Source organism: Seriola lalandi, unplaced genomic scaffold, assembly GCF_002814215.2.
Source record: "Seriola lalandi dorsalis isolate HSWRI2012SDOR001 ecotype SW California unplaced genomic scaffold, Sedor1 jcf7180002054907, whole genome shotgun sequence".
Taxonomy (NCBI): Eukaryota; Metazoa; Chordata; class Actinopteri; order Carangiformes; family Carangidae; genus Seriola; species Seriola lalandi.
This window is the reverse complement of record NW_019525459.1, coordinates 1050524-1076187: the sequence shown is the minus strand read 5'-3', so window position 1 is coordinate 1076187 and position 25664 is coordinate 1050524. Positions and strand designations below refer to the sequence as shown.

Sequence of the window (25664 nt, the reverse complement as noted above, 5' to 3'; positions counted from 1 at the left end):
CTTCTGCTTTCTTTGCACTATTAATATCCTCTAATATATGACCAGTGTTTGTTCTGCTCTGGCCTCCAAAGGATCCCATATTTTCTCAGCTTGTGCTGGATGATACTAAACATGCCTGTGTCTTTATTACACCAAATATTAACCTTCAACTGCACACTTGCTTACACTGTAAAACCACACAGGTGAGGTGAGGTGAGGTCAGGGGCGAGATAACAGACAGCTGTCGCAGAAATGAAAAACGGTGAGGAACTGAGACTACGTCACTGAAAAGTCCTATACTGCAGACAAACAGACTTTATTTGACCTCATCCTGGGTGAGCCACGACTTGCCAGCGTCCCAAAGAGACCAGATTCCAGTCAGAGTCTTGAAAACAGGATTTCTTTTTTTCAGCGTGTGTAACATCAAAAGGAGAGAAAGAGCATAGTGCTGCATAGTGGAATGACTGGTGCACTGAAATCCAAAGATGAAAGAGCTGCTGTGTTGGCCTCAGACTGTGAGTAACTGCTGAGGGGAAGGGGGCGGGGGGTGAGGAGGAAGGTAGGTTGGAAGAGTATTGAAATAGATTGTACGGGAAGAGAAGCGCTGAGGTGAGAAAAGTAGAGGGAGGGGTGCTGGGCAAAACAAGGCCTGATGTGACCACCTCGAGGCTTGTCCCTCAGCATCACAGTAATCCACTGTAGAGAAAGCTGACACTGATGCTGGGGACGGGAGATGGGTGTAACAGTGTTAGATGACAGCTGTGGTGGGGCTACAGAAATCAATATCCTTTTAGTTTCCAACCAATATATATTTCTCCTCTCACCCTCTGTTAAACGTAGAGAAGAAAAAATCTAGAAAGCAGCTGTGGTTCCTGTAAAATATGGCTGTGATATATTGTAAATATGACAGGTAATATATCAATAAAAGCCATTTTGTAGTAGTGAAAAAGGAAAAACATCTGATATTTCTTTAAGAATTCTGGTAAAATCCCTCTTGAATGACATGTTGCTTCTATGTAATAATAAAGATTTCAAAGACGAAGTCTGCAGGTGCCACCCAGCTTTGACCTTGACAGTGACACACGGTGCAATCAAAAGTCGATCCACAGCTCCACCTTGTGGGCACGGTTGCGTTCTGCAAGAGGGAGCACACAATGGTTGTGATTCATCAAACATCTGAGGCCAGAAGTCTTCAAGACACAATCTGTGCCGTTGTTCCTATCACCCAAAATCACATCCCAGAGTCACGCCGTCACCCTGATGAGCCGACCACGAAATTCGCACCAAAATACGGTAACGTTTGGTAATTGCAGGATTTTAGGAGATGAAAACCTGTTCACCTGTGTGAGATCTTCACAAATGTGGCGCCAGATATATACGTAACCTAAGCTGGATCTACTTCCTCCGCTACTTATTTTAGCTCTCACCCCAGTGGAAGGGAGGAAGGAAGGAAGGAAGGAGAGAGGCAAAAGAGGTGCCAAAAGAGGAAGAGACATAGAAGGTCACAGTAGTAGCTGTGCCACCACGGTGAGTAATTGTGTGTGTGTGTGTGTGTATCAGTATAAGCACGAGAAAGGTCTGGATAGGACAAAGAGGACGCGTCTGCCCACACAGATGACCAGAGAGCAAGCACGCCAGCGAGACGGCGGCTGCCAAATAATCCAACGACAGCAAGACCGCCAGCCGGAAAGTCAGCCAGCTACCCATGCACCATGCACGCACGCACGCACGCACGCACGCACGCACACGCACACGCACACGCACACACACACACACACACACACACACACACACACACACACACACACACACACACACCTGCTGTATGTCCAGGCTGGTGACATCCAGATGGACAATGCATCTCTCCAGGCTGTCCATCATACCATTGCCATGGTAATGAGCCAGGAGGTCCCTCATGATGGGTGTGGTGAGGTGACCAAGGCGGTCCGCCACAATGTATGACTCCAGCGCCTCCAGAAAAACACCCTTAGCAACCATGTTCTCCACAAGCCGAGCATACAGCTGGTTGAACAGCAGGTCTCTATGCACACACACACTTTACATTACATTTTATCAGTGCTAAAACGATAAAATCTGTGCTTTACAACGTTTCCTATACCTACTGGGCTACTATGAGAATTAACAGTCCAGTTTCATATTTCACACACTTATACACATCTATATAGACAGTATATATTCACACACACATATACAGTTTAATGCAAAAGTTTGCATCCCCTTACTTTTAAATGACAAAAAGAGTAAAACAAAGAAATTTGTTTTCATTAACACAATATTTAACGCATGTTCAAATAGTGACAATATATCAGTCCAAAAGTTTGCATCCCCCTTTATGAAATGTTATACTCTCCATTACGAGGTCATACCATAAAGTGGTCTTTAGAGGGTAACATTTACAGTTTTTTACGATTGCTTACACACAAAACTTAAAAATAATACAAAGATTATGAAACTCGACAGAAAACATACAGTAACAGTTTTTTTATACTTATCATATATCATTAGAAAAGTAGAAATGTGAAAAGTGTTTTAGATTTATCACAGTCGTGTGCACTTGGCAGTAGAAAGATCTATATATTTGGTGTTTGTGTGTAAGAAATTTGTTTTCATTAACACAATATTTAACGCATGTTCAAATAGTGACAATATATCAGTCCAAAAGTTTGCATCCCCCTTTATGAAATGTTATACTCTCCATTACGAGGTCATACCATAAAGTGGTCTTTAGAGGGTAACATTTACAGTTTTTTACGATTGCTTACACACAAAACTTAAAAATAATACAAAGATTATGAAACTCGACAGAAAACATACAGTAACAGTTTTTTTATACTTATCATATATCATTAGAAAAGTAGAAATGTGAAAAGTGTTTTAGATTTATCACAGTCGTGTGCACTTGGCAGTAGAAAGATCTATATATTTGGTGTTTGTGTGTAAAGTTTGGAAACTAAAATATCATTTTTAGAAGAGTATATTTAGTTTTTGATGTAGTGCTTGCTTTTGCAAGAGATGTAAGACGTTTTGTATTTTGTGTACATGATTTGGTTTGTGTGTGTGGAGCTTTAACAAACAGGGCCCTAGTTTCAGGAACTGTGTTTTTGCAATAGTGAAAAACTATAAATGATTATGGAATGCTATTTTGAAGCTTAACTGTACTATATAGATGGATTTTTTGATATTTCACCCAGGGTCTGAGGGGGATGCAAACTTTTACACTCAACTGCATATATGTATTTTGTAGCGGACATATTGTACCTGGGGTCTGGCATCAGGCAAGGCATTAAAGAAGTTAATTGTAAGGACAGACAGAGCTATAGACCCAGAATTGACCCTTTGTTACTCTTCCCACCATGAAACTATCAAATTGATAGGAAACGGAGACAAAGGATCATTCGTTCTCACAAACAGACCAGTCAGAGAGATCCACAACCAGATCTTGGGTCAAAGGGTCCACAGGATCATTTAAATGGATACCAGGCAAACTGGAGAGTGTCGACAAGATCTCCAGTTTGTAACAATAGGACTCTGTATATTAATATTTGATTGTTTCTTATATAGAACAAGTAACATCAAAGGGACTGATTATCACTAAGGTGTGATTCCTAAACTCTCTGTGGCATGCATGAATGCACACACACAAACTAGTCTTTCCCCTTGTCCCTCTGTCCATCTTTAAAAAGAGTCATAAACTACAACCCACATTCCAATCCTGAGTAGTGACCAGCAGAACAGACTCACAGACACATATCTGAGAAAAATATAAAATTAAATATCTAACTGTTCTGTAACCCATGTGATGCTTCTATCTCTATCAATCTCAGATTTTTATCCTCAAGAATGGCTGATTTGTAACGTATAGGTTTATGACAATGTCTTTCATGTGACCATACTGTCAGCATCCTTCACACAAGGTAACAGGCATTACAGAGATACAGAATGTCTTTATTATTACTATTATAGTCAAAGGACTGCTGTGTAACCATTATTTATTTACTATTAGCTAGGGGCTGGCGATATGGCAAAAATATCATATCACGATTTTTTAAAAATAAAATCACGATTTCGATATTATCACGATCTTAAATTGGAAAAAAAAAAACAGACAATTTAGACCAAAGAACCTTTCTTAACAGATTTTATTTCAAATAGTCGCAGTTTTGCCTGTATGTGCAAACAACGTAAAGTTTAAGGTAAACAACAACAACATTCTAATAAAGTGCACTCTTGCAAAAGTAGTAACAGAAAGTAAAATATCAATCGAAGACATTACTGACAGTCATTTCTGTGCAAACTTTGCAAATTACATTTGCTTGCGTTTGATCAGTTGCGGAAAATCCAAACCAATTCCATATAATGGAGGTGGAATTTTTTGCTACCGCTACACACGTGTCACTGCCCGTAATTTGCTATGATTGGTCGGTCAGGTTGACGATGTCAATACGTCTGGTGCGTCGGTGCATCAGCATAGAACTGCAATTTATAGAATGTGCCCTAGACGATCCCACGATCTCTGCAGTTTGAAAGATCGTCTTCACATTGTAATCCTTCACGATCTAATATCGTCATATCGCCCACCCCTACTATTAGGTTTAGGGAATGTTTATTATGTTGTTTGATCAGTTAACCATTATTTATTAGTATTATTGATAACACTAGTACCTATATGTAGTATAGTATGGTTATTTCCACTATAACAATTAATGATTAACAGCAGATACGATAATACCATTACCTATGGGTATAACTGTATTACATATGTACACTGGTATCTCATTATAGTTTTAATCTTGATGATTATTAGACATTGCATTTACTCTGTAGATAGTAGTCTTGCTAACAAATTTCTTTATTTACACACAGTCCTGTTGTGTTCTTTGGAAGGAGAGACTGGAGATTGAACCAGGAAGTCACAGCTTCTAATATGAGATTGATCAAATGAACCAATAAAATAAATTAAAAAAGGCTGAGGACTGGTGCCCCCTTTCAACAACAGCAAATTTTAAATTGTGGTAATCACAATATAATGTATATACGAAGGATTTTATATATACATAGAATACATTTTGAAAGAGCAACAGCCAACAGGGGAATTCCGATACTTGGCTGGCCAACCAATGGTGTAACTTCCTGACTCAGTCACGTGGCATTTGGCTGATGAATGATGAAACTTTCAATCAGAATGAATGGACAAACTTTTACGTACAAATGTACATACTTACTCTCTCTGTAGCAGGAGGCAGTAATCCACCATGACTGGAACCACATCCTGAACACACCAGAGAGAGAGAGAGAGAGGAGACATTGATTTGTAATCCTCACCCTCCAAATTTGTCTAACATACTCCAACAGTCCTGTAAGATTAATTCAAGTAACCTATATGTCTCATAACTCTCAACCTCACATCACACATCATGAAGACCCTGCAGCAGCTGCTTCTCTGCCTTCTGAAGCCACAGGTTGAACATGCACTAGACTAGCACTAGAATTGATGATGCTGTCCTTTACATGCCCCCTGGGCTCATTCTTACTTGGATGAGCCAGGTGGTAACATGCGCAGTGTTTCCTCTAGAATTTTTTTTTTAGCAGCAGGGGCAGACATTACATATTAAACATATTACCTACATCAGTGGTCCGACTGAATAAAAAAAGGTATTACATTGAAATAAACTGACACTTCACTGCAACACAAACTAGAACATAATTATTAACCTTTATTTACACACAGTGCCTCCTCGACCAATTGCTGACAGCCTGAGGCATATTTGCCTCAGTGGCAAAGTCAATACTGTGATGATGCTGGGGCAGCAGCATGTCCGATATGAACACAAAGAGACTGGACAAGCTGGTAAAAAAGGCTGGGTCTGTGCTTGGCAGGAGTCTGGACTCACTCAGGACTGTTGTGGAGAGATGCATGCAATGTAAGATGGAGGCCATCTTGGACAATACCAACCATCCTCTCCACAACATTGTGACAGGACAGAGAAGCAGCTCCAGCAAACATCTCATCTCACTGCACTTCAGAACAGAGAGGTCCAGGAGATCCTTTGTTCCCACTGCCATCAGGCTATACAACACCTCAGCCAAAGGAAGTGGACTAATCTAATTATTATCTATTTATTATTAACTGTTTTTATTATTATTATTATTATTATATCAACAATGAGCTAATGGACACATGAATTTCCCCTAGGAGATAAATAAAGTATCTATCTATCTATCTATCTATCTATCTATCTATCTATCTATCTATCTATCTATCTATCTATCTCTTTTATCTGACAATTTCCTATTAACATTTGAGTTCAGTGATTATTTGTATTGGAATGGTCTGCTTGAAGATTTTCAGTCAGGATTTTGAGTCCATCATAGCACAGAAACAGTTCTGGTTAAGGTTAGTAATGATCTCCTCATGGGCTCAGACAATGTACTCGTATCTATACTTGTCCTACTAGTTCTTAGCGCTGCATTTGACACCATTGATCACAGAATCTAACTGCAGAGACTAGAACATGTCATTGGCATTAAAGGAACAACACTAGGCGGATTTAAGTCATACTTATCAGATATATACATTAGGTCATGTTAATTAAGACTCTTCTATGCACACAAGAGTTAGTCATGGAGTTCCACAAGGTTCTGTGCTAGGACCAATACTTTTCACCCCATATATGCTTCCTTTAGGGAATATTATCAGAAAGAACCAGATAAATTTCCATTGTTACACAAATGACACCCAGCTGTACTTATCTATGAAGCCAGGTGAGTCTAACCAGTTGGTCAAACTTCAGGCGTGTCTTAAAGACATAGAGATCAGGATGACCAGCAATTTCTTACCTCCCAACTCAGACAAAACTGAAGTTATTGTACTTGGCCCTAAACACATCAGAAACACATTATCTGATAATATACTTAGTCTGGATGGCAGTAAGAAACCTTGGGGTCATTTTTGACAAGGACATGTCTTGTACTTCACACAAAAAACAAGTCTCTAGGACAGCCTTTTTCCACCTGCACAACATTATGAAAATTAGAAACATCCTGTCTCAAAAGGATGCTGAAAAACTAGTCCATGCATTTGTTACCTCTAGACTGGACTACTGTAATTCTTTATTGTCATGATGTCCAAATAACTCAGTGAAAAGCCTGTACCTGATTCAAAATGCTGCAGCGCAAGTACTGACAGGAACTAGGAAAAGAGACCACATCTCTCCTGTGATGGCTTCTCTGCATTCACTCCTGGTAAAATCCAGAATAGAATTCAAAATCCGCCTCCTCGCCTACAAAGCCATTGATGGTCAGGCACCATCATATCTTAAAGAGCTGACCTGTTATCCCAACAGAACACTCTGCAAAATGCCTGCCTACTTGTGGTTCCTAGAGCTTCTAAGACTAGAATGGGAGGTAAAGCCTTCAGCTACCGTGCTCCTCTCCTGTGGAACCAGCTCCCAGTCTGGGTTTGGGAGGCAGACACACTTCTCTACATTTAGGATCAGACTGAAAACTGTCCTCTTTGATAGGGCTAATAGTTAGGGTGGGCTCCATTGGTTATGCTGCTATAGAAATAGACTGCTAGGGGATTCCCATGATGCATTGAGCGCATTCTCTCTCTTTCTCCATTTATATGGTACTACATCACAAACGTAGTTTGTGCTTCTCTGTGTGTCTCTCTCTCTGTCTTCATTCTGCATGTATCTCTGTTTTGGAGCAGCAGGATCCAGATGTGCCACTACAAAATTCATTGTTACCATTTATTATTATTAGTAGTAGTAATAGTAGTAGTAGTATTAGTAGTGGCAGTAGTAGTGGTAGTAGTAGTATTGATAACACTAGTACCTATAGGTGTTAGTATGATTTCCACTACAGCAATTAACAATTACCAGCAGATACAATAACACCATTACCAATAGATATAATACCAGTCCCACCAGTCAAGGCAGACGGTCGGTGGAGAAGGATGTGATGGAGGAGATGAATAGGTGAAGAGGAGATTTTGATATAGATATCGTCATGAAGAGACTGATTGGCAGGATGACTAGAAGTTCAGTCTTAGAGAGATTTAGCTGAAGACGGTGCTCCTTCATCATTATGGATATGTCAGAGAAACAGGCACAGATCCACACAGAGACTCTGGGGGTGTCTAGTGGGAACAACAGGCATAGTTGCGTGTCCTCTGTATAGTAGTGATATGAGAAGCCATGTTAGCATATAATTTGGCCTAAGGAGGTATTTTATTTTTTATATATATTATATTATATTATATTATATTATTAGATTTGAGATACTTATACTTTGTTTGCTACTTATATTCATATTATATATGATTATATATGAACTACAAGTTGGGTGAGCATTCCACTGGAAGCCCACTTTTCATGTTCAATGGCCTATCATTAGGCCCTGCAGTGGGTATCAGTCTGTGCTGAGATATATGTACTGGGCCCATTGACAGGCAACCCCATTCTTGACCCTGAACTAACATACCTTTAAGGCATCTTTAACTCCTACTTTAACACTACTCATCCACCGCTCAATTGTCCATCACAGTATAACTGGTTCCACTCGTCTTACCAGTAGCCACTAATTAGCAACCCCTCTGGTATGAATTATGTTCTTTGACCAGATTTATCTTACTAGATAAAGGAACATGTTTAAAAATTAATGTGCGTGTGAATGTAGGAGCACTAGCAGGTCAATAGGGTCATCAGGTGGGCACCCTCTGAGTTACTGGTATTTTGTTGAGTTAGGCCCACGACACAGAGGGCAGTGTTCCAGTGTCCCGGAACAACCGCCCTGTTTAACTGCACCCACATGCTCAACACAAAATTCTCTGTAACAGGTTATATTCCCTTTTGTCTAAAATATTACCAGTTAACAGCATGCTATCTAACTACAACCAGCTAAAACCACGTCAATATAGACAGCTTGCTGCTCAATCCACCAGGTAACAGCCAAATAACCACCCTCAGAATCTTCATCTTAACACACAGACATGTACAAAAGACCTAAGGAAAGGAAGGAGCCCAACCTGAAAGAGGTTGAGGAGGCTTTCCACAAGACCCAGCTCAGCACCTGGACCCAGAGGAGTGTCATATGTTTTCAGAAACCCTTGCGGTGACTATGGAAAGTCATCAAGGTCATCTGGAAGACGGGGAAAGGTTGCCCGGCAGTGGACATGTGCAGAGGGCATTTGGAGTCCAAAGGAGGAGAGCTCAAGTATAATCCAGCAGTTCAGGACCATCTCACCCCTCAGTTTTGAAGACATTTTTCAGAATTGTTGCCGAAAGATGTCAGAGTTCATCCTGAGTAATGCATACATTGATACATCTGTGCAGAAGGGGGTCCCAAGAGTGTTGGGATGCACTGAGCACGCAGGAGTGGTCACCCAGCTGATCTGGGAAGCAAAGAAAGGGAAAGGAGACCTAGCAGCCTTGTGGCTTGATGTTGTCAGTGCCTGAGAGTAAATCCCACTTGTGGAAACCTCAATCTACCTACATCATGTTTCAAGGAAGATCGGGGACCTCATTCTGCTGACTATTACAGCAGCTTCAGTCTGAGAGTCACCTCTGGAACATTAACATCAGCATGGCATCAACTGGAGAAGGTCACAATCACCGTATACACCGTGTCAGTGATCTTGTTCATATTGGCCATGCTAGTATGATGCAGAGAGCTCCTTACCAAGTCAGGTACATGGCAGCCTCCCATAAGAGAATTTATGGACGGTCTGAAAGTGACCACAACATCTATACCGGGGTGCAGATGGAAGGCCTTGAGCCACTCAACTGGGCCTGAATGGAGTTCAAGCGAGTTAAGTCTTGTGAGAAAGGGAAAAGTGACAGAAAAGTCCGGCTTCTCCCTGGAGGTGTCCAGATTCCATCTATCACAGAGAAGCCAGGCAAGAGCCTTGAGAGACACAGCAGCACTCCAGGTAACCAGCAGCGAGTTGGGTTACTGAGGGTAATAGCACGTCATCAGCACACCATTCACTGTATTTCAGCTGATGGTTGTTACTGGTCTGTTACTGTGCTCACTCTGCAGGAGACTGGATAATGTCAGGTGTGTTAGCTTACGTGGAAATGTTGCTCCATCACTTGGATCTTGCCTTGTTCCGGACATTTCTTCAAAGAATGCTCTGCAAATTGGCAAAGGATCTCTACCATCTGTACACAGAGAAAGGTACATGTTCAAAGGTGAGCACATTCAGGGCAGAGAGATTTAATATAAGAGACAGTGGCCTCCTGTTCTTACCTTGTCATCTACCACTCCCTTCCTTTTTATGGGATCTCCAAAAAGGCCTGAAACAAACACACATCAACAATAACTGGTTTACATTGAGGAAGAATATACACAGATTTCAGTGTATTCAGTGTAGACTTGCTGACACCTACGAACAACCCTATAACCCTACTGAGTTGGCCCCTTGATCCTTTCATCAAGGAGAACACCCCTTCTTCCCCCTTACATCACCAACGCTTTATCGTCTTAACAGCAATATCTTACCTGTGCATATGTTGATTCAGTCTAGGGGCCCCGCCTGCCCTATCCATGCATATGCTGATCCAGCCTAAGAGCCCCTTCTACCCCCTGATAACTTGAACCTAGGTGCTACACTACAAGACCTCTTGATAAACATTACCTTTTGTTGTAACTTCCTTTCCTGGCTGACCAAATGTCTGTAACATCCATCCCATTGTCTTGAACTGTATAACTGTCCCCCTGCCCTATACTCTGGGTCAGTCTACTGCCTCAGACCTGCTCTGTGTCAGTTGGCTCCCGGTATCCTGGGATACCATTAAACTCACTTCTCTACAGCAAACTTCAAACTAAGGACTTGAGTGAATTTTCTTCAACAACATCAATATTTCTCTATACATAATATCTCTGTTTAAGCACATACTGAAGCATGTATTGAAATTTCATGAAAAACAATTCTGTGTTTAATCAGTCAAAGCTACATAAAGACTCCAAAACAAAAAAGTAACCAATCAAACTGCAATTGCATAATTATCAAATATTCATCATTCAATATTCAGTCCAACACAGCCATGCCTGTCCAGTGAGCAGCTGAAGAGCCACTAAAATCCAAGTTTTGTTTCACTTTTCTAATTCAAAGTCTCAGAAGATCAGAGGGTTTCATTAATGAAGAGAATAACTTATCCTTAAAATGTGAATATGAAATATGAATAAATTATTGACAAATCTTTTCGGACACTTACAACCACATGTTATGGTCTTAATCAGCAGATGAGAGTTACTCCGTTGCCATGGAAATGACCGAAGTATAGATCTTTGGTCCCATAATAACAGGTGGTTGTATTGACCTCATGTGTGACTCAACTGTTTGTCTTAACTTGTTGCTCAGAGCCGGTGGACGACTGCTGCCGGTTATGAGCTTGACTGTGTATCTGACAGAAAAAACACAGGCTGCAGGAGCTGCTCTGGAACATCCAGCACTACACACTACAGGTAATTAGACCCGATCTCAGTTGGTCATGTAACTGAATAGTCATGGTCAGAATGTGTTGGGATTTGTGTTTTTTTTAATGTTTTTATAACAATACGTCATAACAGAAATTACAACAATACTCTTGTTTTCAGTGGACTAACACAGTCAGAAACAGAGCATATTACTACATGTCTTAATGTGAACTGTGTGATGTGCCTTATACTCACCAACCACAGCCTTAGCAGTTCCCTCATGGAAGGACCAGGCCAAAGAGAGTGCCTCAACGAAGTGCTCCTGCTTCAGCAGACAGTCTATACGCTGGACACAGAGACAAGGAGGAGGATCTGGATCATACTGAGTCAGCTCAGTTATGGTTAGGGTTAGGAGCTCAGCAAGAAACTCTTCTATTAAAATCCTCCTTCATATTCATGGATTTTTAACAAATACACATTGTATACCCAGTAGGGATGCCACCCGTCCCGTATAATACGGGACTGTCCTGTATGTGAAAATTAAATGCTGCGTCCTGCATTGAATCTATACATGATGCAATTTGTCCCTTATATTTGCAGATATCATGTCCTCAAAGTGCTGTGAATAATGTAATGTCAAGTAGAACCAAACCAGTTATAGCCTACAAGTGGATTGGAGAAGTTTATCTATGAGGAGTACACTGACGGGTCCCTTATTTCTTCACATAAAAGATATATCATCATTATTGCTTTACTGATATACAAAATGTATTTATTTATAAGTAGTATAACTAGCTATAGCTTCGAGAGTCCATTGAGGAGGTGGATACTCTGAATTGGGGTTTACGGTCATAGGTGTCTTTCGTGGCAGCAACCTGAGACCCTGTTGGTCAACATCAGTGGTGAGGGAGGCCATCTAGCTAAAGTAGGAAGCCTTTCAGGCTTGGTTGGCTTCACCGCTGTGGTGAAGGGAGAGCTGAGCCTGAAGGCTCTCACTTGATCCAACCCTCACCTACCCGCCTCCTTGTTTGTGTGTGTAGCGGTAGCACAGGAAGAGCGATGGCTGAAACGCAAACGTAGTTGATCGCTAAAAGAAATTCCACCTCCATTATATAGAATTGGTTTGGATTTTCCGCAACTGATCAAGCGCGAGCAAATGTAATTTACAAAGTTTGCACAGAAATGACTGTCAGTAATGTCTTTGATTGATATTTTACTTTCTGTTACTACTTTTGAGTGCACTTTATTAGAATGTTGTTGTTGTTTACCTTAAACTTTACGTTGTTTGCACATGCAGGCAAAACTGCGACTATCTGAAATAAAATCTGTTAAGAAAGGCTCTTTGGTCTAAATTGTCTGTTTTTCTTTTTCCAATTTAAGATCGTGATAAAATCAAAATCGTGATTTTATTTTTAAAAAATCGTGATATGATATTTTTGCCATATCGCCCACCCCTATGTGGAACTATTTTGGCTTTAAAAAAGAAGACGCTGCACAGCGTCAGGTATTGTGCAGTATCTGCCTTGCTACCGTTGTGACCTCATGGGGAAACACTACTAAACCTCTATCAGCACAACAAAGCCATGTACGATAGTTGCATGGCTAAAATGCCGACCACCAGCGTGTCAAGTAAGCCAAATACCACCTGACAAGAATGACTGACTGAAATGTTATAAAGCATAACTCCAAATGAACGTAATTCACGGGGCACGGGGAAATTACTCAAACAATAACAGAGTTCATAGGGAAAGATACAATGCCTCTCAGCACAATGACCAAGCCTGGGTTTATGGCTTTGATATATACACTGGATAAGTGGTACAGCATGCTCTCCCACACATATTTTAGCCAGGTTGCCATACCGGAGCTATATAAACAATGCAAGCTGAGAGTCGCAGCAGAGTAGCTTTTCACTACTACAACTGACCTGTGGTCAAGCCGTACATGGAGCCCTATCAGAGTCTTACGGTTCATGTCATTAATGAATGACTTCGACCAGCTGGGATCTCCATGAAGAGAACCATGTCTGCATAACTACGGACAATTTTACATGCTTACAAGTTAAAGTTAAACAAATCAGTCAATAGTTAGTAGTTAAACAAAAATATGTCATTCATATAAATTCATGCATCATCTTATTTCACCATAGCATATAGGCCTGGCCTACAGGAAAGAACAGTTTATATTTATTAATCTATCTAATATTGTGTTAGTCATAATATAGAATGATTTATTGCTTGTGTTTGATGAATAATACAGAAGATAAGGAACTTAATCGCATATTAAATCGCAATCGCAATATTGGTAAAATAAATCGCAATTAGATTGTTTTCCCAAATTGTTCAGCCCTAGTCTGTAATTGATTTGTCACTTAACTGTGATCTGACCAAGTTCTTACTGTGTTGTTTGTCAAAACACACACACAGTTCTGAAACCTGTGTGTGCATTGTGGTGCACATAGTCTCTGTAGCACAATCCTTGTTGCTCCATGTAGCCAACTGTGTTTTGTGTTTGAAAACAAACATGTAGCTACTGGATAAAAAGTTAATTCTGATCATGTTTCTTACTGACTTCAAGCTATTCATCTGCTGATGCTTGTGTGACAGAATACCTCAGATCACCTGTAATATGTATGTATATGTACCGTATAGATAGACTGTATGTTCATATATGTCCCTTGGTTCTTGTAGTGACAGATTTGATCTGTAAACAGTGTTTTACTTCCTTTGATTTACATTTAGTTTATAGATCCTTCCTTAAACAAAGATGCAGTCATCCTGTGACATCAGTGTTATGTAACCACAATGAGACAGTGAATCATTCATTCATACCTCTCTCCAGTTCCTTAGAGTCATGATGTGAGCCGACTGCAAGACAAGACAATATCACACTGTTAAAGAATAATTTATAGAATAAATATATGTTACAGAATAAAATCCAACAGCAGAAACTTTGTCTTCACACAGTCACTCACCACCCAGTCATTCAGGCACTGGACTCCAGAGACCAGTGAGTCTCTAAAGGACTGTTTTGAGTGCACTGATTGAAATGTATTGTTGGAGTCACAGGAAAACGTTAACAGCAAGGACCCTGACCTTGACAGAATGGTTGAATGTACAACAGACAACATTAACTTCTGTATGGACGCTAATACCAGCAAGGACTGTGCACTGCTTTCCAAACAACAAACCCTGGATCACCAGTAACATCAAGACCCTCCACATCCAGAAAAAGGAGCCCTTCAGGGATGGAGACAGGGAGAAACTCAGGTGTGTGCAACATGAACTGAAGAGGAGATTGAAGCAGGCGAAGGAGGACTACAAAAAGAAAGTAAAGAGGAAGCTGAAGCACAACAACACCAGAGAGATGTGGAAGGGGATGAGGAACATCACTGGCTATAAAGAGAAGAACAACCAGGCAACATCAGGTAATGTGGACACGGCCAATGAGTTCAAGCTGTTCTACAACAGGTTTGACACCGCCTCACCTGTTCTCTCTCCCACTACTTCAGCTGCAGCTTCTCCTACGGTATCTCCTCCACAACCTGACACTGTAGCTGCAACTCCCTCCACACTGGGGTCAAGTTTCCTGTACTTTACAACAGAGGAGGTGAGGGCAAAGCTCAAGAGGCTACTTCTTGCAAAGGCAACAGGCCCGGATGGTGTGTTTCCGAGGCTTTAAAAGGACTGTGCAGCCCAGCTGGCTGAGCCTCTCCAGAGGATCTTCAACTTAAGCCTTCAAACAGGGAGGGTCCCGGTCCTGTGAAAAACATCATGTCTTGTTCTGGTACCTAAAGCAGGACGACCAGCTGAGATAAATGACTACAGACCGGTGGCCCCTCACATCACACATCATGAAGACCCTGGAGCGTATGTTTCTCCACCTTCTGAAGCGACAAGTTGAACATGCACTAGACCAAATGAATCCATTGTGAATCCTCTAAAAAATACCCAAACCTATTTCTACTCTGGTCGGACAGCTGCATTATGGACCTGAGATCCCAGAACAAATAACTAAATTTGTCTAAGGAGCAAATATTAACAACTGTACAGAAAACTACTCTCAAGAGCAACGACCAAGAAGTATAATGACACAGGAACACCTGGACGGGAGCGATTCGCTCATTCTTAGAGAAATGGTACCCAAGCCCTCTCCAGCAAACTTGACTGTAAAACTGCAGAAATTAATCAGTCTATCTCTGGACTGAAAACTATGCTAGACAAGCTGAGCTCCCACGTGGTGTCTAAACCCTACCCTTCCTCAAAAAACAGATTTTTGTCAGGGACCAGATTAATTCTGCGAGATAAATTGTCCCTCCTCTCCCAATAGTTTTATATTATGGGACACGCTAAAGGTTTTCTTACAGATTTATATACATCACAATTGCCAGAAGATGTGACTAAAATTGACAAGTTTCTGTCCACTATTGAACTTCCCAAACTTGATCAAGATGACTAAAAGAATCTTGACCTTTCCCTAACTCAAAAAGAAATTGAAAAGGCCTTAGGCTCATTAAAATCTAATATATCAGCGAGGGAAGATGGCTTCTCCCCTGAATCCCGTATAGTACTTATTTAAATCTTGGCCAGGTTTGGGTTTGGCCAGTCGTTCATTAACTGGGTAAAAACTCTTTATCAAGAGCCACTGGCCAAAATTACCACTGGTGGACAGACCAAAGAGCATTTCCCCTTGAATAGATCGAGTCGACAGGGCTGTCCATTGTCTCCAGGACTTTTTGTCTTAGCTACTGAGCCCTTAGCTGAAGCAATTAGACAGGATCCTGATATAAAGGGCTTCAAAATGGGTCAGACAAATCATAAAATAAATCCCCTGGCAGATAATGTAATTTTGTACTTAATAGATCCAAGTAACTCCCTCTCCCAATTACAGACTCTATAAATGCTTATGGTATTATTTCAGGATACAAGGTAAACTGGGAAAAAAGTTAAATTATTCCACTAACAAGTTTTGATTATAATGAATATCTACAAACTAAGTGGGTTCCGAATGGGATAAAATACCTGGGAATAATTGTACATAATGACCTTAAAAATTTTTACAAACTTAATCACCTCCCGTTGCTTAGTAGAACTGAAGATGACCTACCTCAGTGAATCGGATTTGAACATAACGATTGATGAAGAGCTCTGGTCAGATTTATGCCAAGATAGTCTTTCAGCTCCTATTAATGCCAGGTATAGACTAGTTCATTATAACTTTCTTCATCAGCTATACCTCACCCTACAGAAATTACATAAATCCAAACCGGAATTATCAGAAATATGCTTCAGATGTGGTATAGAGGTTGGCTCTTTCCTACACTGTACCTGGCTCTGTACTAAGGTGAGACCCTTCTAGCATGACTTCTGTGAAACCTTGACCAAGATCACTGGAGTTACCGTCTCATTAGATCCTGAACTTTGCTTACTGGGGAATTTTACAGAAATCAACAAATTCTTAACTGGTCCCCAAATTAAATTTATGAAGATTGCTCTGTGTGTGGCCAGGAAATGCATAGCAGTGACATGGAATTCTGATTCCCCTCTCCTCATTGATAGATGGATGTCAGACATGAATAGTTGTATTCCTCTTGAGATCACATATAGCCTAAGAAAAGGATACAACAACCTTATGAAAATCTGACAGCCTTATCTACAGTACAAAGGAACATCACTGACACCACCATAACAAACCATCTGTGAATAACTAAAGACCTCTCTTGAGGAGATGCCATTGCTGCCTTATTGTCTCTTATGTTTTACTATCTGCACTGTAGAATTTTCTTTCCCCTCTTTTCTGGGTGGGTGGGAAAGCAACCTTTTTTTTCTGTCTATGTGTCTGTGTAATTGATGATTGGTCAATGAGGAGACGCACACAGTACCTTGGTGCCCAGATAGACGATCTGTCCTGCGTAGCTTGAGACGGACTGGTAACAGGCCTTTTCTCCAACTAAAGCCTGAAACACAGACACACTGTTAAACTTCCAGGAAGACAAGTGGAACAAGTTCATACGTGAAGGTTTCAGTATCAGATAGACTGACAGAGCCTGGTGGTCAAGCCAGGTAGTGAGTGAATGGGAGAGACAGCATGGTGAAGAAAGAAAGTGTGAAGAGGGAATAAGTGAGTGCAGGATGGAAATCAACCTCAGCAAAGTGTCACACTGGAGTTTTCAGTCTCATTAATGATGCCCCAGATCGTAGTTTAGATCCTCTGGTCTCACAGCTATTGGAACTTTTTGGACTTTTTTTGGAAAGTATATGTTGTAATGGGACAGCATTAAAATGTGTTAATGTGTTGAGCATATGGAACCGCTAGGGGACACTGTGGATACAGAGTTGACGTGTTCATGAGCTTTCAAGGAGCGAGGAAGAGTACCTCCGGGGCCTTGGGCTCAGGTGTGTATGTGTGAGCCGATTTAGCCATCTGCCCTGCGGCATGTTGGATGCTCAAGTCTGTATGTGAATGTATTAATCGTGCAGATTCAATATATACAGTACGTGTCGCGTGCTTCTTTTTCAAGGGACAATTTACCACAGTATAGGACCTGGACTGGACTGTCTAAAAGGCTAAACTCAAGCTTCAACTCGTCATCTCAGCCCAACACTGCTGCCAAACTCACAAGTAATTTATCTTCATATCTTCTCGTATCTTTCCATCCAGTTCAATATCACTGTCACTTTAAAGTGAAGACTGTTACACAACCTCTGATCCTGTCCCCGATCAGCTAATCCCTCACCAGAGCCTGGGAGACATTCCCTCCAGTGGCCAGCGATTTGAAATGTCGGCTGTTATAGACCAGTTGCACCTGCTCCAAGTCCAGAGTCTCCAAAACCTCCTGACTGGGACGGTCCACAATGTGCAGTTTTTCATGGCTGTCCACCAGGACCAGTGTGCGACTGTTAATCCACTGCAGAGACACAGAGACATGAAAGAACAAGTCACCGACTGTGCACTACAGCAAATATTTGCATTTTTTCACACCTCGGCCAGGTAGGACTGAGAAAAGCCTGCATGGCAGACATCAAAGAAAACACAAGACACTGAAAGGGTTAGGGTTAGGGTTAAGGAACTTGCCTCATTTTCCAACCAGCTCAGGTTGAAAGGTGCTAAATACTAGGAATCTTCAGGGCCTGCTGTTTACCTGTCCAAATCCCAGTTCCAGATCGATTTTAAAGTCTCAGAGAAGAATATCCACAGTCTGGTTGGTGGACCATGGGAGATGGTGAGCCCTCAAACGCTGAGTATACAGTGGGACAGTCCTGAGCCCTAATGGACAGAGTTAGTGTGTAAGGGGGGTTGCTAGAGTCAGGTACTTACACTCAGGCTGATGATGTCACAGCTGAGGTGGAGCTGTCTTTGCTTGATGACATGAATGGTCCCCGACTCCTCCTTCTTCACCTGAATAACCAGCAGAACAGAGGAGAACATTCAAACACTGCAGACCGCTGACATAATTTCTCCCAATATGCACTGTGAAGCACCAGGGAAATATTAATTAAAAACTAGAAAATTCCTGAAGAAATTTTTCTGTGTCTGCTGCTTTGTGCGTATCCATCACACATATTTCAATCTCTACAGAGGAAGTTACTTTGAATTTCATTCATGTTATAGAGAATTATCCTAACTCTGACCTCAGTCTCTGCAGGTATCCATCAAAAAGCTCTTTGAAACTACAAGGACTGGCCAAAGTGACCTCACAATGATGGTTTTGAACCTAAATTTGTCCCCACAACCATAGCAAGACATGTATACACACATGTACATGCCTTAACAAAAGTTGATCTGCAATAAAGCTACTGTGATTTCTCCTGCTAGAACAGACCAACATGGACAACAGTAAAAAATGCCCTGAGTTAATCAGTCTAACTAGCCAGTTGTGTGAAAGTTTGGGCAGGAACTGCACTTGGGCACTTGTGTGTGTCTGTCAATGTGCGTGTATTGCAATGTGTGTATTGTTGTGTGTGGAAGTAGAGCTGTCTACCATAGAGCCTCCAAAAAGCTTGTGTTACCACATTGAGACACATATACAGTTAATATCCAAAGGTGGAGATGGTTTGTGTGTCTGTCAATGTGTGTGTGTGTGCATGGTGTTAGAAACTACATAAGCTTAACCTTTAAAAAGGTTGAAGTTGTCAGGGCCGGCCAAAATGACCTCACAATAATGTTTGTTAACTAAATCTGTCCCCATAATTATAGAAAGACATGTACACACACGCAAAGAACTAGGGCTGTCACTAACGACTATCTTTACATCAATCTATCTAAACAATCTAAACAATTAATTTTCCTCCAGAAAATCTAAATGACATGCTGGCATGATCAATAATCCCAGATTCAGGCCTAAACATTTTCTCAAACACTTATTCAGTGTAAATTCTCAGGTGGCAGCAGACAACTTTACAACTTTGAGAGTATTTATCAGCTACAAGGACAAAAGATATTAAAAAAAAGCTCTGTCTACTAATGAATAGACAACAATTACATCAAGTAATCTTTCACATGCTTGTGACTGATCTCACTGTGCGCTATAAAAAATAATAATCACAAAATAACACTGGTTAAACAAGACTTAGAGTGAAGGGATTTGAACTGTGATGTGCTCATCCTTCCAAAGTCAGACATTAACCAGCTGTAGGGATGGGTGGGTATCGTTAGGATTTTATCTTTATTTTATGTAGACTTGTCCAACATCTCCATGAACCTCAAATCCTCCCTTGTCATGTACTGCTTCTCCTCCAATAACTTCTCATTGAAATCTTGATTATACTGAGAGACCAACAGCTCCTCTAGTTTAACGATGGATATCCTATTGGCATAGACGGTTGAGCAGCTTCTCTGACAACAACCACTACTGCCCCTCAAAGGACCGTTGATGACCCACCCCAATAGAGTCCTCATGGTGTAAGGTCCATCACCTTGGCTGTTGATTATTTCCCAGGGTTCCATGAGTTTTGGTGCATCAGTCCCAATCAAAATTTCAACATCAGCGTCCAATTCTGGCATCCTGATATCTTTCAGATATTCACATTTTACAATATCTCGCTGAGTAGGGATGTTGTGCTTTGAGACAGGGAAAATCCTGTGTAAATGTATCTGGGAGCTCCATGAATTGATGATCTTCCAATATGAATACCTCCAGTGCTTTAAGGATTTGGCCCATAGTGCACAGCAGAATTTTGGTCTTTGTACCCTGTAGATTCAGCTTCTTCGTGAAATGGTTGGTACAAAAGGTTGCTGTACTTCCAAGGTCTAAGAAGACATAGGTCTGCAGCACCTTATTTCCTTTCTTAAATTTCACATGTACTGGCACAATAGAACGGGTGGTCTTCGTCTCTGGCCCCAGTAAGACCACATGCTTGAAGAGAGACAAATGCACTATTGACCTGTATTTCCTGCGATTTGATCACTTTGTTATGGACATGGAGAACAGTTGGATGTTTTAAATTACATTCATCACAGGTCAGACAATTTCTGCATTCCTTGCTCATGTGGCCAACCTTCAAGCATCCAAAACAAATTCCTTTTCCTTTCAGGAATTCAATTTTCCCCTTTTGAGAAACTTTATTTAACTTTGAACATCTAAGTAAAGGATGTGATTCTTCACAATAAAGACAGGATTCTAAAGACAACTCTTTAGACCCTTTGGGCTGCTTCAGCATCTCGTGCACTGTGGGCTTAGGAGTTAAAGTATGGTCGGTAGCAGCAATGGTTGTTGCAAAGCTGCTTCCTTTGTTGTTACTTCTAGGTAGCAGTTTGCTCCTACTTACAGCCTTTATTAATGTGCTTGGTCGTGCATCTGATATATTACCAAAAAGTGGATGAGACAGGATCTTGACTTGATTCTCCAGAAAGTTTACCATATCTGGAAATGTATCCCTGTAGCCTCGTTGTTCTTGTATCTCACAGACTTTAGACCGCCATCTTTCCCGCAACTTGTATGGCCACTTCATTACAACATGCCTCATATTTGATGGAACAATCATCTCCTCCTGTATTGTATTTCTGTCATAGCGTTGCAGCAACCTCTTAGAAATAATGCAAATTCCTGCAGTGCCTGAACATCCTCTGCTTTAATAACAGGCCATCCAAATGCTTTATCTACATTTGTGGTCAAAAGTTTACATACACTTGTAAAGAACATAATGTCATGGCTCTCTTGAGTTTCCAGTTATTTCTACAACTCTGATTTTTCTCTGATAGAGTGATTGGAACAGATACTTCTTTGTCACAAAAAACATTCATGAAGTTTGGTTCTTTTGTGACTTTATTATGGGTTAACAGAAAAAGTGACAAAATCTGCTGGGTCAAAAATATACATACAGCAATATGAATTAGCAATTTTGGTGACTTAGAAAGTTGTGTCAATGAAATGAGCTTCATAGCATGGCCTCTTAACTTCTTGTGAGTGATTATGAGTCACTACAGCTGGTGACTTCTCTGAGGCCATATAAATAGGGCTCATTGGATACAAACGCCCACAAACGCTACAATGGGAAAGTCAAAGGAGCTCAGCATGGAGCTGAAAAAGCGAATCATTGACTTGAACAAGTCAGGAAAGTCACTTGGAGCTATTTCAAAGCAGCTGCAGGTCCCAAGAGCAACAGTGCAAACAATTGTTTGTAAGTATAAAGTGCATGGCACTGTTTTGTCACTGCCACGATCAGGAAGAAAACGCAAGCTATCACCTGCTGCTGAGAGAAAATTGGTCAGGAGGGTGAAGAGTCAACCGAGAACCACCAAAAAGCAGATCTGCCAAGAATTAGAAGCTGCTGGAACACAGGTGCCAGTGTCCACAGTCAAGCGTGTTTTGCATCTCCATGGACTGAGAGGCTGCCGTGCAAGAAGGAAGCCCTTGCTCCAAAAGCGCCACCTTAAGGCTCGACTGAAGTTTGCTGCTGATCACATGGACAAAGATAAGACCTTCTGGAGGGAAGTTCTGTGGTCAGATGAAACAAAAGTCGAGCTGTTTGGCCACAATGCCCAGCAATATGTTTGGAGGAGAAAAGGTGAGGCCTTTAACCCCAAGTACACCATGCCTACCGTCAAGCACGGTGGTGGTAGTATTATGCTGTGGGGCTGTTTTGCTGCCAATGGAACTGGTGCTTTACAGAGAGTAAATGGGATAATGAAGAAGGAGGATTACCTTCAAATTCTTCAAGATAACCTAAAATCATCAGCCCGAAGGTTGGATCTTGGGCGCAGTTGGGTGTTCCAACAGGACAATGACCCCAAACACACATCAAAAGTAGTAATGGAATAAATCAGGCTAGAATTAGGGTTTTAGAATGGCCTTCCCAAAGTCCTGACTTAAATCCCATTGAGAACATGTGGACAATGCTGAAGAAACAAGTCCATGTCATAAAGCCATCAAATTTAACTGAACTGCACCAATTCTGTCAAGAGGAGTGGTCAAAGATTCAACGAGAAGCTTGCCAGAAACTTGTGGATGGCTACCAAAAGCGCCTAATTGAAGTGAAAATGGCCAAGGGACATGTAACCAAATATTAGCACTGCTGTATGTATATTTTTGACCCAGCAGATTTTGTCACTTTTTCTGTTAACCCATAATAAAGTCATAAAAGAACCAAATTTCATGAATGTTTTTTGTGACAAAGAATTATCTGTTCCAATCACTCTATCAGAGAAAAATCAGACTTGTAGAAATAACAGGAAACTCAAGAGAGCCATGACATTATGTTCTTTACAAGTGTATGTAAACTTTTGACCACAACTGTACATATGCTGTTGCAATTCTGTGTTCATTGCCAAAGTGTTCTTTCTAAAGACATTTTGCCCTTGATCATTTACACATGATGTTGTACTTGTGTATTCACTTTTGGATTCCCATTGTGTGTAGATAAAACCTGTGACACTTTTGAGCCTTGATCCGAAGTTGGGTTGCTCCCTTTGGGCACAAACTCATTTGCATTTGGATTGAATTCAAGTCTTTGCCCCTTAGGTCCTTTGCTGACATAGGAATTCATCCCATTTGAATTGGCTTTTCCTCCAACATCACTGCCTTCGAGGACTGACAGTCTTGTAGAAGCAGCAGCTATTTGTGTATCAAGCTCCAGTTGCTCCTTTATTTTCCTCAGCTTGTTTCTTTCTTGTCTGAGTTTCTCCTCTTGTGTCTGTAGTTCACGTCTCCTTTGCAGAGCAACAGCTTGTTCCATCAAAGCTGCTTTCACTGCCTTTGCTTTTACATGTGCAGGGGAAATACTAGAAGCAGATGATATATGAGAATGACTTCTTCTGCTTGAAGAGTAGGTTTTATTGTTTTTTAATTTAGTGTCATGACATTGCATTTCTGTGGACTGAGTTTCAACAGTAACATGGTGCATATCATTCATTTTCCACATATCTATGTTGTTATTTTAAGAGAAGCCGTAAGTAAGACACAGGTGCTGTGCCATGTCGAGGGCTTGCGCACAACCTGTGCACTTGCAACTTCTCCAAACAATACATTCGTAGACACATCAAGGGTTGAGCGATAATCTCTTACTTTCGGTTTTCATGAGTCCATTGAAAGTCGGTACAGCCGATAAGGACTTTAATGCAACACACCACAATCCTAAAAGCGGCCCACTGCCGCATACACAAGGCATCGCTGCTTCCAACAAGCGATCACACATCAACACATGTGTATGCACTAACCGGGGACGTCTTTTGATTTATGTTAATCGGTGTCAGCGATCGTAACTTTTCTTTCCTGTTGGGATGCTTCCACATTAATTGAGAAGACAACAAACGGCCTTAAGTGTGTGTGCTCCAAGTGATGCCGGTTTATGTGGTGACTATCCCGACCTGATTTAAGCGACCCAGCTCGGTGCGGGAGAACACCTTGGTCTAACGCGCTTCAAAGAATGGAGGTCCAGGCAATGTTTACTGTTAGATTAAGTTCTCATTTATTAAAGAGTTCGGGTAGCAGTACTTTCTATTGCAAAGGTGAAATTTGATGTGATGGCTGGCCTTAGCTTCCTGTGTCTGGCGTGTAAGCGGTAAAAAACCGTGCAATCGTCACCCATGCCATTACCTGGTCTGTAGCACCCATGTCACATATAGACTCCACCAACCATTACCACCTACCACTGACACTACCACCCGTGATATGGCCTGACGTAACCTATAAACAACAATAAACAAATAAATGGATCCAACAGCAACAAAATTGTGTTCAGACAGAGCAGCAATAAACTGACTGGTGATGGGACACCACACTGATGTCAGCATTTCAACAAGTGAATGGCATCACTACTATTGGTGAAAAGACATCAGTAGAAGTAAATCACTGTGTAACAATGTTCTCAGATAAAAGAACAAAGTAAGTCAGTTTCCGTCCAATACACACCCATTATAAAATCTGAAATGGTCAAAAGCTTATACAAAACGTAAACTGATTTTGTGTAAACCGTAATAGTTACCAAAAACCGATTTAACCCAAAACAGTCTCAAGTCTTGTGACCCGTTTAACGTTTCAAAAATTTTTCTACGCTGAAGTATGACGCAGCTTTTATAGGCATTTACGTCGGCATGATTACTCAAATCGATAAGAACAATTATAGCACACGATCCCCGATCGAGCCGCACGCATAGATATACTGTATATATATTGTCTGCGGGACTAGTTACACCACGAAATTTCATTACGGAAGATGAATAACACAAATAAGTATGCAGGATAATAATATATTAAACATATATTATAATAAAATATTAAAACCTCTGTCATCATGTATGTATTAGTGATCCGTGCAGCTGGATGTGTCAGTACAGTGATAAAGACCAGGCAGAGCTTCAGTCATGTTGGACATCAGTACTGTATCAGTTTCTGTTAAACTGGTTGATTTCAGCTCAGTGACATAAACAAACACAGTTTGTGTATTAAACTGTGATACAACAAATTAAAATTTTTTCTATGTAGAGAAATGCCATGTGGAGAGGCTGGGATGTAAACTGGGACCTGAACTGGACCAAGAATCAGACTACATAATGATGACCACCTGTCACCTCATTCTGGCAGTCATTAAACCTGTGTTTACACGTGAGGCTGCAGACACACATTTCAGATCTTAAAGCTAAAGACTGTGAGTGAGAGCACACTGATACTGAAACTGATTAAACTGCAGAAATGATTTTATATTACTTATATTCACCCCCACGTGAATGAGGTTCTCGGTGGTAAAGACAGAAAACCGCTCATAAATACAACTGGTTTTATATCAACTGAAAACAATGTCCAAGGT

At 41.0% G+C, this 25664-nt stretch overlaps 1 protein-coding gene across 2 annotated transcripts in view; it reads right to left on the bottom strand.

Annotated features, from left to right (window-relative positions):
* Positions 1-25664, bottom strand: part of vps8 (VPS8 subunit of CORVET complex) — an 81609-nt gene that overhangs the window by 32142 nt on the left and 23803 nt on the right. The window contains exons 13-21 of one of the 2 annotated variants that reach the window (XM_023430538.2): positions 18739-18819; positions 18158-18328; positions 17303-17377; positions 14253-14288; positions 11677-11767; positions 10252-10298; positions 10074-10163; positions 5223-5269; positions 1798-2020 (exon numbers count right to left, since the gene is read on the bottom strand). In XM_023430538.2, the coding sequence (XP_023286306.1) occupies positions 1798-2020; positions 5223-5269; positions 10074-10163; positions 10252-10298; positions 11677-11767; positions 14253-14288; positions 17303-17377; positions 18158-18328; positions 18739-18819 (861 nt within the window). The remainder of the gene's footprint in view (positions 1-1797; positions 2021-5222; positions 5270-10073; positions 10164-10251; positions 10299-11676; positions 11768-14252; positions 14289-17302; positions 17378-18157; positions 18329-18738; positions 18820-25664) is intronic. The other variant, XM_087169684.1, reaches the window with a different exon arrangement.